This window comes from Phoenix dactylifera, chromosome 4 (assembly GCF_009389715.1).
Source record: "Phoenix dactylifera cultivar Barhee BC4 chromosome 4, palm_55x_up_171113_PBpolish2nd_filt_p, whole genome shotgun sequence".
Taxonomy (NCBI): Eukaryota; Viridiplantae; Streptophyta; class Magnoliopsida; order Arecales; family Arecaceae; genus Phoenix; species Phoenix dactylifera.
This window is the reverse complement of record NC_052395.1, coordinates 20,729,241-20,749,773: the sequence shown is the minus strand read 5'-3', so window position 1 is coordinate 20,749,773 and position 20,533 is coordinate 20,729,241. Positions and strand designations below refer to the sequence as shown.

The 20,533-nt window shown below is 38.3% G+C and overlaps 1 protein-coding gene across 1 annotated transcript; it reads left to right on the top strand.

The window, feature by feature from the left end:
* Window positions 1-4,537: 4,537 nt before the first annotated feature.
* LOC103721561 (E3 ubiquitin-protein ligase arkadia-A-like) lies at window positions 4,538-13,489 on the top strand (the record flags this gene model as incomplete). Its single annotated transcript, XM_039126236.1, is given in 6 exon segments — window positions 4,538-4,959; window positions 4,961-5,084; window positions 5,480-5,629; window positions 12,463-12,558; window positions 12,652-12,807; window positions 12,900-13,489. Coding segments are annotated over 6 exon segments (1,080 nt in total), but the record flags the coding sequence as incomplete, so codon positions are not given.
* Between the last annotated feature and the right edge of the window lie 7,044 nt (window positions 13,490-20,533).

The following is a 20,533-nucleotide window of genomic DNA, read 5'->3' as shown; positions in this document are numbered from 1 at the left end:
ATTTTTGGTTATTGAAGATTTAAGGTTATTCAACGTTCCTTCAGTTTAAAAAATTCCTTCTTATAAGAAGATACATATAATCCATGTTCAAGAGAAAAAGCAAATGAAACCAACGAAAATGGGTTTTGCAATTTCAATTTGTAAACTTTGGTTGAGCTTCGACTTGTTTGCGCAAAATTCAAGACTCTTTCAAGCTTAACAAGCACTGTGAGTTCCAACTCTATGAATTTTGTTTAGCAAATTCATAGATGCAAAAGGTAGCTATATGTTTAGCTGTCTCTTGCTGAACAATCAACATGATAATAAAGAAAAGTCTATCACCAAATATGCTTGATCAAAATAAAGCTTGAAGACAAGAAATTGATAATTGGTCTAACTTATGGCAAGGAAAATGTGAATTGAAAGCAGAAAAGATTGCAGAAAAAGACAAGGTTGAAGGAGCAACAGAAATGTTTCCAGTGACAGAGTTTTGACTCTATGATCAATCCCAAGCTTTGGCTTCTAGAGTATCCCGCACGTAAAAAGAAAAGCATTTAAATAACAATAAAATCAAAGACCAGTACTCATTGACTTATATCTAATTATTGCAACTTAAAATACATAAAGATGCCTATAATATTATTGTCAATCCATGCTTGATTAACCATGTTGGCTATGTAAAGCACTATAAATGGCAAGAATTGCTTTACTTCATGTATTATCTGTACTTTTATACTTATTTGTACTGTGAGGCTAACAATTTTGTTGCAATTAAGATTTCTTGGCATGACTTATCGTATTGTGCTTGCATAAACTAGCTCTACCAAAATCACATCAAGTACTAACATAGTTTTTACTGCAATCTAAAGGACACATCTTGCAAGACTTGCCCCAAGCATGCATAACGCAGTAACCCTATCGTTGCGAGAAATGCTTCAGTAATGCTGCAAATACAAGGTCCTTCTAACAATTGCCGTTATAGCTAACTTTCTTTTGTTTGGTTACACCAGGATTCATGACGGTAAGGGCTGTGGATTGTCAACATTGCGTAGATTTAGTTATTCTTCATATTGCTGTATTTTCTCTTCTGTTTCTGTTACAGTTTTAGTTTTAGCTAGCCTTTCACTGGCTTAGCTTAAAGCTTTCAAGTCCTTTGGATGGTTAGATGGGTGTCACTTAAAGTCTTTCTTATTTGACCCTTATAATGCCCTTATATTCCTTCTTGAATAGTAAACCTCTCGCGCATTCATGGATAAAGGCATCTCGTTCAAGCCATCTAAAGCATGCACTCTCTTTTAGTTTGATTATTATGAATAGTGTATTGGACATTTGCTTTTCTTGGCCCAGACACTAAAGATTTGTGGGTGGGATTAGGTTCTGAAATCCATAGCAAGTTCAAATGAATACTGAAGAATGTCCAGATCATCAAAGTATGAGTATAATGAGGGAGAACAAACGCCATACCCATGCTTTAGGCTGCTAGTTATGTGAGGTTAAAATCTGATTATACTTCATCTATGGCTGTATGGAGATGAACCAAATAGAAATATTCACGGTGTTTGAGTCTCTCTAATATTTGAGGATGTGACTTGAATTAAGTCACTTAAGGACACAATTAGAAGCAAGATTATGAGTTAACCTGATATTCTCACTATTGGAGTTACCATTCTTAAAGTGATAACTGGCTATCGTAGGTTTTGAACTTTGGGTAAATAGGACAAGGAATGTCTCTCATTGATTATGAAGTGGTATAGTCGGCCATGGGATGCTGAGGACCTGTCACGTTTTCCCGAGTTATTGCTGTGCGAGGTGAGGAGCTGGATTTCGAAGTTGTATGTTGCATAATCTAGTCTTTCTGAAGAAATGATTGTTGAAACTATGATTGTGAGGTTATTATTTAGTGTTGGCAATCCAATAATGGTGATTGCAGCGGAGTAAGCTATCAATTCTTTCACATGTCAATTGTAATCCTTTGTCTGTATATGCAATATGCTGGCACAGCACAAATATCATTCCGTTAATTGCGCTATATGCCTTCGATGTCTTTTTCTAGCATGCAAGGCAAATCTGACACATCATGGTGTTACTTCAGAGACCAAAGCTGATTTTATTGTAAGCTATTTTATATATGTCCGGTTACATGTTAGGCAAATCTGACTATCTGTTTGACCCGTATATATGTATCTCTGGTTTTTGTTCTTAATCCCATATATGTATTCTGAACTTTACAGGAAATGAGAATCTGATGTAGAATCTGAGAAAGAATCTAAATTTGCTGGGCCCGATGCTGCTGCTGATATTGCCTAATGCATCTTTTCTCTTGTTTCCTTTCCAAAGCGAAATCTATGACATAGAATGGTTTAATTTCTCTCTTTTTGGGGTATTTTTCTTGTGTTTCCTATCAAAGTGATGGAAGCATTTATGTGCTGAGGAAAGTTTTTCAATTTACCATAGGAAAGTCAATTTGGAAGATGATTTTATAGGAAAGTTTTTCTTGTATTCCTATCAAGGTGAGGGAAGCATTTATCACGAAATATGGTGCAAGCACTGAAACTGTATAACTAAAGAGGGATTCTCTTAATGCCAATAAAAAGATCTTGATGCTTGGAAGACTTAATCATGAAAAATACTTGGTAAACTCAAATACCAGTTTTTTAATGAACATGTAGACTACAAGTTGATATATTATCTATCCCACTAATTCTTTTTGTTGATGCCCCTAATTTTTCCCACCTACCTCAGTCAATTGGTAGAAATCTACTGTTTGTCCCCATCAACCAAGAAGTCGACCATAAAATTTTTCTAAGGAAAAAATTGTACAAAAATTTGTTACCAAGTTTACTCAGGAGAGAAATGATTGCGTGAGTTTCTTTTTTTTTTTGGTGAGACGGCTAAGTACCAGTATACAGGCTGATGCCTTAGAGTACGGTAAAGTCTTATGCCGGTATCGATGCGATAGAGCCCAAAGAACTGATCCTGTATGGTTGCCTACATATGCTACAATTCAGTTTGTAGTACTATGGCTTTTCTATAAACATAACTGTTTTGAAAGATCCATAATGTAGATACCGGTCTTCTTAGATTTGCCAGATCATCCTGAATAGAACGCTCTCCCAACAACTAGCGATCATTGTCTTTGAGTTTCCTCAAACTCAAACACTACATCAAGGGCGCTAAGCATAGTGACAGGTTAAAGACAAGCCCTCCCAGCTTCTCTACGCTTCGCCATTGATATTGTGATGTCATAGATATTGTACCTTCTAGCTGCCAACAGTCAACAACTTTGTTGGCTGAGTCATTTGGTCTAACCCAACCCTTTTTTTGAAAAAAGCAAAAAAGTAAATAGCCACTATTTTCGCAGGACATCGAGTTATCACGTTCTCTCTTTTAGCTGGCTGCTCGACAAACTATGGCTTGCAGATCGCAGAACAGAAAGAAGTTCACTCTGGATGGTTGATTGCATATCAAAAGACCCTGCTCCTTTCTTTGCACCATCATTCAGGGCATTGTTGTTGAAGTTGATCTTGAGGGAATAGAGGTTGGGAGCTCTTAGACACGGTTGCATCACCGCTAGAGGACATAGAAATGCCTTCTGATCCAACCATGAGAGCCCTTCTTCAATGTTAAATTTTATTGCCATTATTACGCTACATTGGGGCTTTTATGAGATTGTGCATAAATTCTTGTACCATGAGTGTCTTATCAGAAAAGATTGTAGTTCTTGATCTTTGCAATTAGCTTGTAGAGAGTGGCACATAAGCTTCTGGGCCAATAATGCGAGACCACTACTAAACTGTTTAGTGCATTAGGCGGCATTACGCTCGTTCCAAAGAATTGTTTGACTACCCTATACATCTCTTTTGAATGATAGGCCAACACTTCTTAAAAAGGCAAAAAGGGAATCCATTACTTGACAATGATCTCAAGGCCTTTTGAATCTCTCTGTTAGTCACTGGCTTCATTAGACTTTCATTCTTTTGGTTCATAGATCTTTGAGATTGGATAAGAGTATCAATGCTTGCTATCGGTTCGGCATCATCCATCTATCTGGCTTTGAAGAACGGAAGCAATTTGTTTTTGATTGTCTCTGGGTCATCAGAAAGGTGCCTCCATATATCTTGAGCAATCTAGCCCAGCTTCTCCATCCTTTAAGTACCTGTTTCTACTTGAATGAAAATCACATGCATCCCCTTCACGAAATCTAGCAATAATCTAACATAACAGCTGTTTTTTTAACAAACATGACATCACCTGGGAAAAAACTTTCCATGCTTATGTGATCTACCCATTTATTATTAGGAAACGTGATTTGGGCTGCCTCCCAGTTCAAGCCTCAGCCTCTCCCTTGCTCTCTGGCCTCCATGTGAAAAAATTAATTATTAAAATAAAAGAAACTCAAATATATTGACCGAGTTCTCCGACCTTTTTGACCCACCGCTCCCACCTCTTGACCTCTCTCTCTCTCTCCCCCTTCCACTTCTCTAAGCATAATTAATTCCGCCAGCCGTACGCAACGAGAGAACCAGAACAAAAAGCTCACAAGCCAACAATTCGCTAATCCCCATCTCCACCTTTTCTTGTTACCGTCGTTGTTCTCCCATCGCCGATCGACCGAAACCCTCATCATGGCTCTGTTGACGGCACCTCACCGTCATCGGACCGCCGCGGCGGCTTCCGGCGGCTTCTCCCCCTCCGGAAGGACTTAATCTCCCCGAAACGCGCCGCCGAGCGGAACCCACTGATCATCCCCTCGCCCCCTTCTTCTCCTCCTCCTCCTGCCCCTCCATCTCCGCCTCCCGGCGGAAAGAAGAAGGGCTTCGCAGCCGCGGCCTTCCGGGGGCTCGGCTGCGCCTCCGCCTCGTCCTCCCAAGTCTTGGTCCCGGCCGCCGCCGCCGTCGTCCGGTCGTCCGCCGACTGGCAGGGGAAGCGGCCCCGGCGGCGGAGGGCCAAGCAGAAAGAAGGAGCGGCGGGGCCAGGCGGGCGGCGGCGATGTGTGGTGCGCCCCGGGGATACCCTTCGCGGCCGATGCCGCCGTGGACTGCGTCGTGTCGCACCACCAGATGATCGGTCGGGGGAGGCCGAATGGAGAGAGAATTCACAGCGAGGTATCCATCTTTCGTCTAGGAATTCATTGAACTCTTTTTAATTTTCTGTCTTAAATCTTAAATTGATTGTTTTCTATCGTGATTTTTGCTGTTTATTATGTAATTCTCGGGTTTCACTGAGTTGTCTTTCTTTCTAATTTGGAAATTTGTTTTTTTTTTCCTTCAAATTTTTATTCGCAATGATATTATTGCTTTTAGTTCTTATCGTGAATTGGGTAGATGGTGTTTTCAATCTTTTTTGCTCATTTTGTTATTAAATCGTATGATTTCTCTTTTGCCGCTTTCTAGATCCATTCTTGTAATCGTTATCAGAGATAATTTCATATCTTCGGGATCAAGGAGAAGTACAATTTTGCTAATTGTTATTGACCTTCTCAAGTGGTTTTCTTTGGCAGCGGGCTTTCGTTTCTAGAAGGGATAGCAACCAAGAACAGATCTCATCCTTCATGGATTCTCCCTCACGTTTCTTTGGATCTGAACTCCTACCATCAGGGCATCTTCGTCATTTGCGTGGATATCACCGCTCTCCTGGTGGAATTGAAGAGGTGATATACTGACAACTTATCCTTCATTTTTATTAGTATAATCTGTTGTATATTTTTGCTCTGCATGCTTGTTCTTGCCTTTGGCTAAGAGGATCTGAATTACATTTTTATTTTTTCTTAAATTTGTTTTTTATTGGTTTTCCTCTATTCATGTTTTGGAGCTAATGCTTATGCATATGATTGGTTTGTTACCATTGCTTCCTGAGTGGAACTTGTATTTTCATATATCATCAAAAAAAAAAAAATCCTCAAATAACGGACTTCTTTGACTTTTACATTTATTATAAATGAATTTATTCAAACACATATTTGATAATCCTGGGTGGTCTCCTGTGGAATCAGAATATCATTATCAAGATCACCATCTCATAGTTGGTCACCTATCATGGAAATATTCCTTTATGCTGATTTTCTCTACTTTCATTTGGCTGTCATTTTCATTGTTTGCTTGTGGTCTGCTTATAGTTGATGGTCTAACGTTGTACTGTCAGAAAGTATTCAATTCAGCGTTTAGTTTAGAAATTTTAAAGAGATATTATGACTTTATTTATCTTCTGATGGATATCTGTTTGTTTTTTATCTTCATGTTATTTTGTAGTTCACATTTGAATAACCAATATTTATTATGTTAATCTCTCCTGTTATCTTATTCTCCATAAATATTTTCCACCATCTCCTAGCAGACTAACATTCATGTCTCCATCGACAAAAATATTTCCTCTTATATTTCAAGCACTCTCGGGTTGTGACTGAAGATCTGCAATGTTGGTAATTAAATATTAGAAATAGCTTTTCTATACTATGATGTTTTTGATTCTGATTTAAACCTGAAACCATGTCTTAAGATTCAAAGTTTGATTGAGCTTAATAGGATGTACGCTTAACAGTTATTGTTTGTAAAGGTTGGTGTTGTTATGCAGAAACACCTGAATGCAGTAGTCAGTAAATATGTATTCTCATGCTACTTTAAGCACCATCAATGATTAAAAGCCAAGAAAAGACTCAAATTATTTGTGATGTGCATCATACTTAAATATAGATTGGATTGTGTATCTAGTGATATTACATATTTCCTCTGACATAATTCATATGCAATGTTAGGCAGTATAAAAAGAGTATAAGCTTAGTATGAGGTGAAAATAGTGTATAAGACATTTTATCACTCCATGTCATCGATTTTATGCTTTTGATTCAAGAGTAAAACAATATTGTGACTGGCGTCGAAAGTTGTAGAGCTTGGTTCCATTGGAAGTTTCAAAGGGAAGAGCATAATTATGTTGTTTTTACTTAAGATTTTAATGGGAACAAGATTAGGGTCTACATTGTTGATCAGCTTGTGCTGACCTTTTTATTAAGTAAATTAAGATGGCAACATTATATCTAAAGTTTTGGCCTGCTAAAACTGAATGCCCTTGTCCTAGTTGCTTCCAGATGCATTCCAGCATCAAAAGTCAAGGTATTAGTTTTCCAAATTGGGATCTAGTTATAGCATGGAGCTTGAACTAGAGATATTATCATGTAGCACTATTGTAAGGCCTTAATAAGCTAAGACTCCTCATAGTTGTACAAGTAATAGATCAGCGACACATTAAACAGGTGTGGATTGATTTACCATCAATGGAGCATACATGCTATATGGAAGGTCACCTATGTAAGATAGAAATAAGTATTCATTACTTTTTATATAGAGCATTTCAAGGATCCTAACTTGGTGCATATATTGAAATATTAATGCCTATAAACCGATGACGCAGTGGTAAGTTTTAGGACGAAGTTACGTATATCCAATGGAACCAACTCTATTATCTTTAAAATATATAATTAAAGAATCTGATAAGTATTTAGGGTGTTTGATGCATATCCAACCCATTGATAAGCGTTTACATGTTTTTTTAAAGTTGGACATGAGAGTCTAGGTGGCTATGCATTTATAAAGGAATGGATACATTGTTAGATAGTGTAGAATGGAGAAAAGTATTTGAAGCCATGGGCTTGCATTGGGGAGTGGGGAATAGTCATGAGTTATTGATACTGGGTGCATAGAGTGGAAAGAAAGAAGTAATGCAAGGAATAAGGTTACATTGCTAAAGAGAGTTACTAGGAAAGAAGTTTGAAGTTGTACAAGTGCATCTTGGCATTGGTGGTGTTTTTTGAGATGAAAATCTGATAAATATTCAATAACAAAGATTCAATAGCAAAGAATATATCAAGTACTTCGAAAGATATAGGAAAAGCCGAAAAAGATGCAAAATGGTGATAATTTCTCAGATAGGTTGGGTCTAGTAGAAGGTGAGAATGAAAAGGTGAGAATGAAATTTATTGACAGTTAAAGTAAAGGAGAGGGAACTTTAAGATATCCGGTTAAATGCTTTAAGATTGAGCGTTATCTTGGTAAGATATTGCGAAACTAAAGAAAGATGGAAAAGTCATTTCTGGAAACTATTAAATGAGGTTTCTACTAGATGGATTTGTATATTGGAGGCTGCAAAGGTTAAGACTCTTGAGTTAGATGAAATATCAGTTGAGGTTTGGAAAATCAAGGGAGATAATGGGCTAACTTTTTTTACCAGTTTATTTATTGAGATTCTAAAAGTCACATGTCAAATGATTGAAGTATTGTGTGACTCATCAATAAGCATCGAGGGGTTGTAAAACTTTTTTTATTTATGGTGCGTTTTTTAGGGCTGAGAATAGATCAGATATGAATCAGTATATTCATATATGTTTATAGTTGACAAATATGGATAGAAATGTTAATCGGTTGCTAAAATTCATATCCATATTTGTTTTCAATGGATATGGTACAAATCAAATATTGACAGTATCAATATAAATGCGAATATAGTTCAGTTAAGTTAAAACTTTATGAACTACCCAATGGAAGATGTCATTGTATGAAAGGTAATTTAAGTTAGAGTCATGTTGATATTGTCAGTTATTTTCTTTTAAAGTTCATGAGAGCTATATAAGCCTATACAGGAATAGAATTGGATATTCGTATATGGAATGGATAATTGTGTATGTACATCCATATATGCTTTCTTCGACATATATGGCTTTACATTCTGATTTAGTTGGGTATTGAAATATGCATCCATATCTGGATAGATTTGGATATAGATATAGATCCGAACATATATTCTCTAGTTCATTTTCATCCCTAGGGCGATTAAATTCATGAGCCACTCTAAAGTCATGGGAAAGGTGATAGAACAAAAATTAAGGAAAAAAATGACAACCATTTTGAAAAACCAATTTAATTTCTTGTAAAATGGGTTTGGTTGCCAAACACTCATCACCTCTTTGGACGGTTTTATCAAGAGGAAAAAATGGTGGTATCTTCTTAGGGTATTGTTGAAAAATATAAAGAAAGAGGAAAAAGTCTACATATGGTAGTTATCAACTTGGAGAAAACTTATAATATGTATGAAAAGGTTAATTTGGTAGGCTGGAAGTGTAAGCATAAATGATACAATAAAATTATTAAGGACAAAAAACTGGAGGTATCTTTTTAGGGAAATTATGGAAAAAATATAAAGAAGGGTGCACGAAAGGTAGTTATCAGCTCGGAGAAAACTTATGATAGAGTATTAGAAAAGTAATCTCGCAAGGAGAGGGCGGCGGAGGTTGGGCGCCGTGCAGGCGGCAGAGGCCGCGGCCAAACTCCTGTTTTGTTCGAAACAGAAGTCTGGCCGTACAAAATTTTGCGGTTTTAAGCGAAGTCGGCAAATCGCTTACCGACTTCGCTTAAAAATCGTGAAATTTTTTGCCTTCGCCGGCCAGCGCCGGGCCTCCCTCCCTCTCCCGCTCGCTCTCTCTTTTCCTCTCTCCCACGGTCTCCTGTGTCAGTACAGGCCCGACACGGCACAGCGCGGGCCCGTATCGACTCGTCCCACCGGGCAAACCAGTACGGTGCCTGATACCGGCACAACAGACTCTGATGAGACATGTTCTTTGCAGATGATGTAATGTTCATTGATGAGAAAAGAGCAAGATTAAATGTTTAATTGGATTGGGAGTAAAGCCTTAGAGGATAAGGGCTTGGAATTAGCAAAACAAAAATAAAGCATATGGAATGCACAGTGAAAGTGAAAATGGAAATGAAGATGATGCCCTAATCAATAATGACAAGCAAATAGGTACAATTGAGTGATCAGATTTGTTAGTTTCGGATCTGTTAATATAGTGGAGAGATAGATGAAGATGTAGGTAACAGAACTATGGCATATTGGTGAAGTGGAGAAGTGCTATTGTGGTATTATGTCATTAAAGCATGCCTTAGAAACTTCAAAAAAGAATTATTCAAAAAATAAGGCTGTTAATATTGTGTGGTTCAGAATGTTGTGCAATAAAGAACATTCACTAAAGCAAGTTGAATGTGATAGAAATGAGAAATTTGAGATGAATGTGACTAGACTAGGGTAGCTAGATTTTTAAATGAATATATGGAGGAGCTTTAAGAATCACACTAATGGAGATTGAAGTGATGGAGAAGCAGTTGAGATGATATGTGTGTATACAATGTAGATTCGGTAGCGCATTGGTGAGGAGGGTAAAATGAAAGCGAAGATTTTAAGTTGACATAGACGGAAGTTGTGAAGAAGGATATGAAAAATTTGATGTAAGTGTAACATTAGAGGTAGTCCTAGATAGGAAAGCTTGGGGAATGAGAATTCCAAATGATAAACCAAAAAAATTAAGGCAAAGGTCGACAGCTATGTTTATGTTTAATATTAAAAAAAAGTTTAGAGTTGTCAAATTTAACATTGTAACTCTTTATTTTCCATGTTTTCTTGGTCATATAGCTTGAAACAATTTTATATTTTATCAAGCATTGGCTTATCCTGTCGTATCTTGATCCCATGGTCTGATCCTGATTGAAGGGCCTGTATTTGATCCATGCTGCAGGATATAGATCAAGGTACTTCATACGACACCGAATTGGGTGGTATAAGGCGTACCGGTTCGGTACCAATATGCGATAGGGGGCGTACCGGTACTTGATATGCCATCGGGCGTATCGACATAGTAATAGGGTGGCACCGGTACGGGGCTTGGTACTGAGATGGGCTACATTTTATAGATCATGAATTGTAAAAATCTTCCTTTTCCCGGTGGTGTAGCCCGTGAGGGTGCTAGGAACATGGACTGCAAGGACTTGACAACTCTTATCACGGTAAACTGTAGTGATGTCCTTATGTTTTGGACCGTCAATAGGTTGGATCTGTGCTTGGTTTGAAATAGAAGATCTAGGCCCTTGTACAAATGACTGCTCTTGGCATGGTCATAGGTGAACTCAAAATTGTTGAATGGTAACTATTTGGGCATGGGCTGAGCCAAATATCAGCTTGGCTGTTGTGGTAGAGAAAGAGGAGTGCATGGTGACATCTGTGCTTCATCAAGGACTACTAGTTGAGAGACCATGCAAAGTCTGGTTTTTGTTGTTAAGGCAGCGGGACAGATGGATTTAGGTCAAAAAGATTAGAACCAGCAAAACTTGACCTTCTTGATCCTCAAGCTACTACGGCTACCAATTGCAGAGCAGATTTGAGTTATGAAACTAGAGTTGTAGATTTGCTGAGATTATGTAGTTTAGGTTTTTCCTTTTTGGCAAGATGGGGGTAGAAATTGTACTATGCATGATGATAAGATGTGGCCCGGCTTTTTCATAGTGAGGTCAACAAGCTCACCAATTTTAGGCCTGCAACCAGCCCAACCACACTTGCAGTTTGAAGTGTGGCCTGTGCTTTTCTAGGCCAATTTTTGATGAACACGAGTAGTCTTAAAACTGGGCCAGCTTGTTGTGTCAATAGTACTCAGTTTCACGTCGAGTCATGTCTGTTGAAATGTTAGTCCATCTTGTCATAAAATCCATGACTTAGGTTGAACTGAGGCTTGCCCAGTGGTTACACCCATCTGCCTAGAAACCAGAGGTTCTGGATTTGATTCTTAGGTGGCACATCCCCAAAAGTCTGGACCTGGGTATTAAGGTACAGGTGGGTCTCCCTCTTGAAAAATCCATGTTTTATGGGAGTGCAACTTTCTCTAGTTGAGTGACAGGATAGACTTCTGTGGACATTTTGCAAACAGGATGCAGTGTAAGATTATCTATTATAATCATGTTTTGGAGTTCCGTTGGAAGCTTACCGAACAACTTTTGCGAATTGATGGGTAAGTAGCAGGCAGAGTTTGCAATCTTTTGTAACTGCTTTCTCTTGTGTGTTCTTCTTCATGGATTTCAAGGTTTTGACAAATACTTTATGTATATTACCAGTGAATTTGTTTGTTAAATTGAAACTGAATTCATCATAAAAAATTTTAGTCAGTTCAACAAAAGTGAATTGATGCTTATCCCAATGGCCACTTTCCTTGGTTTGGCAACTAGAGGTTCCAGGTTTGAGTCTCAAGTAGCCCATCCCCAAATATTTAGAGCTGGGTAGTTATAGTGTGGGTGGGTCTTCCTTCCTTTATCTCAAAGCAGAAGAAAAAATGGGTTTGTAGCCTCGAACAGTCCGCTTTAAACATTTTTAAGCGAAAGAATTTCAGAACGGTTAATGTATATAATGTGAGAAGCAGTAATTCTCAAGCCAATGGAGAGAAGGGAGTGCTATAGCTTTGTCTAAGTTTCTTATTTGAATTAACTGCAAGTTTTGTTGTAAACCAAGAGGTTTTACTGTAGCCTAAATTTCAAAAGCGACAAGAAGTAAATTGAGTGGGTTTTGCAGATGAAAATTGCTATAGGGTAATATTCTCGTTATCTAGCAGGGAACCTCTGAAGATTGCATATCTAGTGACATTGAATAATCATTGACACAGATTGTCTTAATATGCAGATCATGATGTTCCAGACTAGGGTATTGTTGGGAGGAATGGATGTCTATGATCAACACCGGGATTGGCGGCTTGATGTTGATAATATGTCATATGAGGTGCTCAATCTCGTACTCCTGGCTTTCTCATTCTTGTTCTGGTTGCATTGGATGATGACATTGTATTTCTGTGCTCTCTTTTCCCCTTCCACAGAATTGCTTGAGTTAAGCGATAGGATTGGATATGTGAGTACTGGGTTGAGAGAGGATGAGATCACTCGCAGTCTCAGGAAGGTTGAACATTCAATTTTTGATGCTTCAGCAATACACTTCTCATCTGAAATCGAATGGAAATGCAGCATTTGTCAGGTAAGCTATTTCTATTTACGATCTACTCGATTACCTGTGGTTTTTGTTTCATGCCTTTGAGAAGGTCGAGTGCTTCATTCTCTGTTGTACAGGAAGAATATGAAGAAAATGATGAAATGGGAAAACTGGAATGTGGTCATAGCTATCATATATGTTGCATAAAACAATGGCTCTCTCAGAAGAATGCTTGCCCTGTTTGCAAGACAGCTGTGCCTAAAGCCTAGTGCAGACTGATACAAGGACAGAACTGAGATCGCCATTTGTGCTCCCTCTTGTGTATAGCTTTTGGGCTTTGGTCCGAAGATAAACAGAGCATTCATTTGTAGTTCTGTTTGCTGATAGAAAAATGGCAGTTTCATGGCTTTTGGCAGGATTGGCCACAACCTTCATTTAGTGCTAGTTCAGTTAAAACTGAATCCATGTATTTAATCTTTGTTTTAGCAAACAACCATTTTATATGTGCCTTAATGTAGTTTTCGGATTCAGCTTGAATCCAAACATGCTTGCACCAAACCAATTGTATGAAGAGATCCAAATTGTCCAACTCATATTGGATTATTACATCTGTAGGTCGCTAGACGGTGTTGAGTAAGTATGCAAATGAGTAATTGTATGTGGTTTACAGAGGTGTAAGGTATGTGTCTAGAAAAGTGATGCTGTAAGAACACAGCTTCAGTGCCAAGGCATCTGTTTTGGAACCATTTTTTTCTCTTCTACAGTTTTCCCTAGGTTTCTCCAAATTTGTTACTTGATTTTATTCAAATGTTTGTTCAGGGAGTCGTCATTTACTGTTTCAAGTCATGCCTTGCATCAGCCCCCAGTCTCACATTGGTGTGGAAGCTCTGCTCATCTTAGGTCTCTATGGTTATAACATAGGAGTTCTGATTGTATATTTATTTTTCTACCATCCTGAAGGTTAAATAATCTGAAGTATCACTATATAACCGGTTTCTTCCAAATTTAGGGCTGGTTTGAATGTTATTGCATAGCCTGGGTCTTCTCCAATCATGACTGTTTCGCCAATCATCATGGTTGTTGCGACCCAAATCTTGAAATTAAATACTTCTAAAGGACGACAATCATCATGACTGAAACATCATGATTGAAACATGTATATTCCTACCTAAAATTTCTTTTTTCATTTTGCTACGAAGCAGCTTCATCTAGGAGCTATCTGTTTACATCCAAATGATATTTCCTGCTCAAATGACTTGCCCAGAAGAGCTATAGGTTGGAACACACTGTGCCTACCACTGACATGAATAATCCTGGCTAATCCAAGGGAACTGTTCTAGGCTCCAAGCTGATGCTGGAAACAGGAGCAACCATGAACCATGTCTCTTATGAATGAAACCACATCTAATGACCTGTGTACCTCAGCAACTCTCTTCTGCCAGTCTGTTTAAAGTTAATGGTTAAAAGTGCCTCAGCAACTGTTCCAACTACCATTTCAAGCCCCCATGAACCAAGCTACAAGAGAAGGAAGACCCCAAACAAGCTAACCAAGCCACAAACATCATAAACCATCTTGACCATAGGTGGCCACTGTCTGCTGGGTTATAAGGGTTCTTGGCTCACGTTAGCCATTTAGGCCCTGAAAATCTTGGTTAACTCTTAACTATGAACTGGCTCCCGCGCTGAAGCCCTCATATCAAGAGCACGCATTGCCACCACCACAAGTAACTAACCTACCTACCATTAAGCAGCATCAAACGAAACCTTGGAGCACCCCCCATTGGATATGGAACCAAGACCTCAGCATAGAGGGAAATACAAAGAAAGCTTGCATGGATTATCTTATCTATTCAAGACGGCTTCTGGTCACATCATTGAGGTTCTGTTTCCAAAACATTCGCTTTTTAGCATATACAATAAATCTACAGAAGTATGATGCAGTTTAAAAGTCGATCTACAACAACAACAACAAAAAAAAAGCCAGTGCGGGCTGTGAAAAACATATCTTCCATGACATATGAAACATATGTAATAATATGCGGGCACCTGATTGGCTCAAACATCTGAAATGTGGTCTCGGAGGTCCACCTGAATCTTAAGACAAAGGTAGCTTGTCATGCTGAGAAAGAAACTTTATAATGCTGGGATAGAATCATCAATTGCCTGCATCAAGAAACTAAAATAGCATGAGGGATCAGCAAACATTCAAATGCATCACCTACTCATAATGCAGTGATGGACTAGCAGCATACCAGCCACCCGCCAACCAAATCGTAGGGAGCATAATGCAGGCCATCTGGTTTTCCAAATGCTTTGTATGTGACCATAGGCTGAGGTACGAGTTTGACAGTTTCTGTTCATCAATGGAAAAGTTTAGTTGAATCCAGTCGAGTATAACAACCATTCTGTAAGTTGTGTGTCTACCATGGACAGCTTCAGGTGGATAAATCAGACCCTGGTCTCCTGCCAATGCAAGGACCGGAACATTGCATTTATGCAGATTATCCTTGTAAGAAAAAGTACCAGTTCTATTACATAGCCCTCCATCATGGAAAGCAGTTGTTAGCTGTAGGAGAACCTCGGCAGGTACAGTACTTGCACATTATGATACATTCCAAGCACAATAAAAGATAAGGATGTCTCACCATTAGATGTATCGAACTTTGCCACAAAAAAAAATGACAAGCTGTTTAGACTGTTTCAGTAAGAAAATGAAATATATAGCATAAAAGGAATCTTGAATTTAGAGTTCTGTAGACAGCACAGTTGGTCAATGCAGTCCTTGCATAGAAGCTCCCAAGCTTACAACTAAAACAGTTTAAAACTATCTATATTTTAAAGTTGACTCAGATAGCATGTCTCCTTTATTTGTGCATAGGTGTTCAACAGCCATGATGTTCAACGACCATCTTGGACCATTGCATGAGAGTTGAGAGGCAAAAACTCGATGACCATTGCATATAAGAACCTCCTCACAAACATCGATGAGTGGGTGCTAATGCTGCTCAAAGTTACAGATGGCATAATAATCAAATATACTCATTCGGAGTGATTAAAAAGAAAGTCCTAACAACTAAAAATGAAAGTTTGGTAGATAACATTGAATTGCAGAAGAATTTTATTGGAGCAGCAAAACCCGTTCTACTGGCTGCACCTCTAAAAGCTATTAAGTATGACATCTTACAAACAAAGAATAATAGCTGATTGAATGCTCTTGTTCAATGACTAGAAAACTATTGCTGTGAGTAGTTATTATGTTCCAAAGAAAATATTCTTCAATATAGCGTGACTATAACGACCAAGCCCAACTAGAAATTCAGTATACAAACTTGAGACATATTTTAGACCAAATAATATAAACTTGATAATCAGAGTATCAAATTCTTTTTAAGAAATTGGCAATTTGCCTTTATTCAGAAATTCTAGACGAATGAGAAACAGCAAGGTTCACTTTAACAATCCTGGTTTACATGCAAAGGATGGAAGGGAGAGATAATAATAATTCCAACTGAATTAACTATGGTGGATTAGGTCACGAGGTGTTTATGCATTTAGATTAGACATTTACAAAACCGTTTACCATGATACAAGTGCAGCAACTCTATGTTTTCAGATGTTAGCCACTGAAGCTGACAAACACAAGATGACTGCTGAATATATGAGGATGTTCACACATATGCTGTAAGTCTGATGCAAAAACCACCTCATATTCAGCATTTAAGCATCATACCCAGGAGGATCCTTGTCCCTGCCAAAACACCATCCAAGAAACCAAAGAAAGCTCAAACACACAGTAAATTGATATGGAACAGATCTCTCTAATCTAAAACGAATAACAATGCATCATATTGCAGCTTAGATGGCAGAAGCTAATGTCAAATATCTGATGGCAACAGCCATCATATGGAACATAAGATGGTTCGCAGTTCGCCCAGTTGCTTACATTGATTCAGATCTGTAGTAAATCCACAACACCAATAGGTCATGTCTTTCCAGTATGATTACTATTCGTCTGCATTGAAACATTTGCAAGTTGGTTGGGCAAGCCAATGCACCTAAATTTATAGGCTCCAAAATTGATTTTAACTGCACATAAGAAGGCCAGCCCTGTTAATCTATCTATTGTCATAAGAGATAGCGATCTATTTAATACAATGCTATTTTGGCATGTGTCGGGGTGGATAATTTAGCTAAATTAAGTTTGGCCTTAGACTTATTTAGATTTTTAGATTAAAGAGAGTTGTAATAAAAGTGAAAAGACCAGTATGTATCAAAAGTTCTTAGGGAATTCTTGACACAACAAGAAACTCCTTGTGTACTCAGCTTCAATTGATATTGTATGTTGATTACAAGATTAAGTGCTTTAAGTTGACTATTATATTGCGCTTTAGAGTGGTTCCTGAACAAATATTTTGTGTGATTCCAAGCTTTTATTTCGAGGTGGCAAACTAGAGGAGCCTCAGGGTGAAGTGAGAAGATAAAAAAGGATAAATCATATCATAGCTATGTATTCAATGATCCAGTTTCCTTAATCACTCTGTGAAATAATGCATTCATTGTAATGTATATGCATGATACGGCACACAATTTGCAACCAGAAGGTTCTCGTGTTGTGCTATTGAGATGGACAATTAGATCTAATGCAAAGATTACAAAGTTTATAATGGAGGGAGATGCAGGCTAATAATAGTCAACCATGTGATTAAATTTTATGAACTGAGGAAGATTTGTTATGATTTTATGAAGAAGACCCCTTCGGATCTGAACATGCTGCTCGTGCACAGGTTTCCAACATCCAAAATGGATACCCTACCAAAACCCGCCTCATAATCCATAAATTCAGAATTGGATCCAAGCCCAAAATCTAGAACAGAAATGCAATTCAATAACGTTTTGGGTTCATACCAGAATAAAAAGCGAACCCCAGCCAAAGCTACTTCTAAACAAGTACTCTTACAGGCAATCACATTAGTGTAACTAATAATCTACCTTACTCACCTCTAATACAAATGATTTTGAATTTGAAACTCTACAGTTTACTCAGGATTTACCATCAGTTAATCAAGATCAGACAAATGATGCAAATCTGATATAAGGTCCCAGATGGGTAGTTATCCCAAGAGAATAAGGAGGTATATCAACTCTATTGGCCCAAATAAGGCCCACTCCAAGTCAGCCCTTCAATGGTCATAAATGCAACAACCAAGTCATCTCCCTCACACCTGCTGACCTGCATAGTCCTGCAGAACCATGTTTCTGCCAAATTTCACATAATTGTCCCCTCTCATCTCTTCTTACTTTTGAATGACTAGATTCCAAGGAAATCAAACCAATTGGGGTCTCTTCGAGCAGAAGCATTTTCGGTCAAAGATAACCTCCCAAAATTCCCCAATAAAATGCCCAAGATAAATTGCAGTTGTCAGGTATTTGAAACAAAATTTCAGCAAAATTAGTTAATTTTCTATCTAGCATGGAGTCATTCACATCTGCCAACACCTAAAAGCTTTTCACCACCTGACAAAATATTTTTCCTCTATATGATGTAGGAGGCTATGAAATATGCACCAGGGCCAAAGATCAATGACCACTCTTCTTTGGTGATGGAAGACTGGAAATAATCAGCTTGGATAAAAGACTACCAAATTGAGGGTTTGTTGCATTATCTTGAACTTCACGCCAACCAACAATAGAACACCTTTCTCGATATAATTAATGCAAACACTTTGACATTTACTTTGGAATCTCCATGTTACCCATTTTTACCACCAGCATCCTAAATGTGCAATTCTGTCAAAAAAAAAAAAAGTGCAACACAATGCTAGTCCAAAAGCTGGAGTTTTATTCACTAATATTACTTCCTTTCAGAGCCATTTGTGGCACAACATCTGTCCAACCTTTTGGCAGCTCCAGCAAACAAGAGCATTCCCACATACTTTACCCTCTGACTTCTATCCATAGGTCCGCTGGTCAAGAAAATGGTAAATATCTCCCATCATAGTCTAGGAAATGGTGGTCCTAATAGATTACAGGTGAGCACATTCAACCATCTCAATTGCTAACAAGAATCCATTCAGTTCCTTGATTAACATTCTCACACTCGAGGAGCAGAGACACTATATAAAAGATGCATACAATATGTTTGATCTAGCCATTTTGGTAAGGAAAATCCATTATGGACTTTATATTAGTTGTAAGGTCATTTATTTAAGTGCAGGTTTCGAGGCTGGTGTGTTAGTCAAAGTTCAAAATTGAGAAGGATAGTTTCGAGGGGTTAGAATGAAGCATACATCTATTTGCATTTTTTTTTATAATTATAGTTTGAAGTTTCAAAGATTATGGGATCTTGGGTAGGTTATTTAGGGTCTTATGTCTCTACTCTTCCTTACATATCAGGTAACAAATTTCTATAAATAATGGTAAGTAATTTGATTCAAAGAATAATGGGTTAGAAGCATGTTGAGGTTAACCACTATCTAAGTGGTCATTAGGAGGTCTGGATCCCCTTGAAGGAAACCATCTTTTCCCTTTTTCTGTATTTTTCTATATTACTAAGATACAGTGGGGTCATACCAGTACCCCATGCATAATTTCACTTCATGTGCTCCTCTTTGGATTCTCTTACTGTATGCAGGTTTTCTTGTGGAATTATCTCAGTAAGTTTGTTCCAACCCAAGAAGCTTGTTTGAAGGCCAAAAAAAAAATAGAATTAAAAGAAAAATACATATTTTTTCACATGTAAAGTGAAATTACCACTCTGAAATTTCATCTCTTGCTTAACCACATAAATGAAGACATGTTGATCATGTTAGGTCCTAATCAGGAGCTAAGCTAGCAACCGCAACTGTCTAAGTATTCTCTTCGGGTGAGAATGAATCACAAGTAGTTTGGATAAAATGCTTGATGATTTTATTGACGTTCGTGGCTTCTTAAATAGGCAAATGACTAACAAATCCTACGTACATATTGCTGAAACTAAAGGTCCCTATCTTGACTATTAAGAAAATAATAGAAAGCAAATAACATGCAATAGAATGGAAAGCGGAATGCTAAACAATCTCCAACGGCTAGTTCACTTAGTCACGTTGCATGTAACAGTTTACAGGTACTCCAGCTCATGCGCAATGCATGCAACGGTTCTCCACGTCCAAGCTTCATCCCAGATACTTGGGATTTGGCCTTGGGTTCCTCTCTGAAGCGTCGCGGCCTATCAATACTCCCCCCACCAAGTGGACCCTTGTCCTCAAGGTCCACAGACGGAAACTGTTCCAGCAACAACTTACTATTTTCCCACATAGCCTCTTCTGCTGGTAGATGCTTCCACTGAACCAAACTTTCCCAAACAAACTTATCACCTTGTTTGACCCAGCGAGTATCAAGGATACTTTGAGGTTCTAAGATAACAACCCCATCATCTATAACCGGTGGTAGCTCCTTGGAGGGTACAGCAAGATCTCCTACGAATTTTTTAAGCAATGATACGTGGAAGACCGGGCGGATGCGAGCTCCTTCCGATAATTGTAGCTTGTAGGCGACAGTAGGGGTGGCAATTGGGTCGGGTCGGGTCATAAACAGATCGGATCACATGCAGGTCGGGTCAGAAAATCATAAACTTAAACCCGACCTGTTTATTAAATAGGTCAGAAATTACAACCTAACCTGTCATGTTTAATAAACAGGTAACCCGACCCGATCCGTTTAACCTGTTTAATAAACAGGTAACCTGTTTGCCCAACCTGATTCGATCTGTTTAACCTTTTTACCCAACCCGACC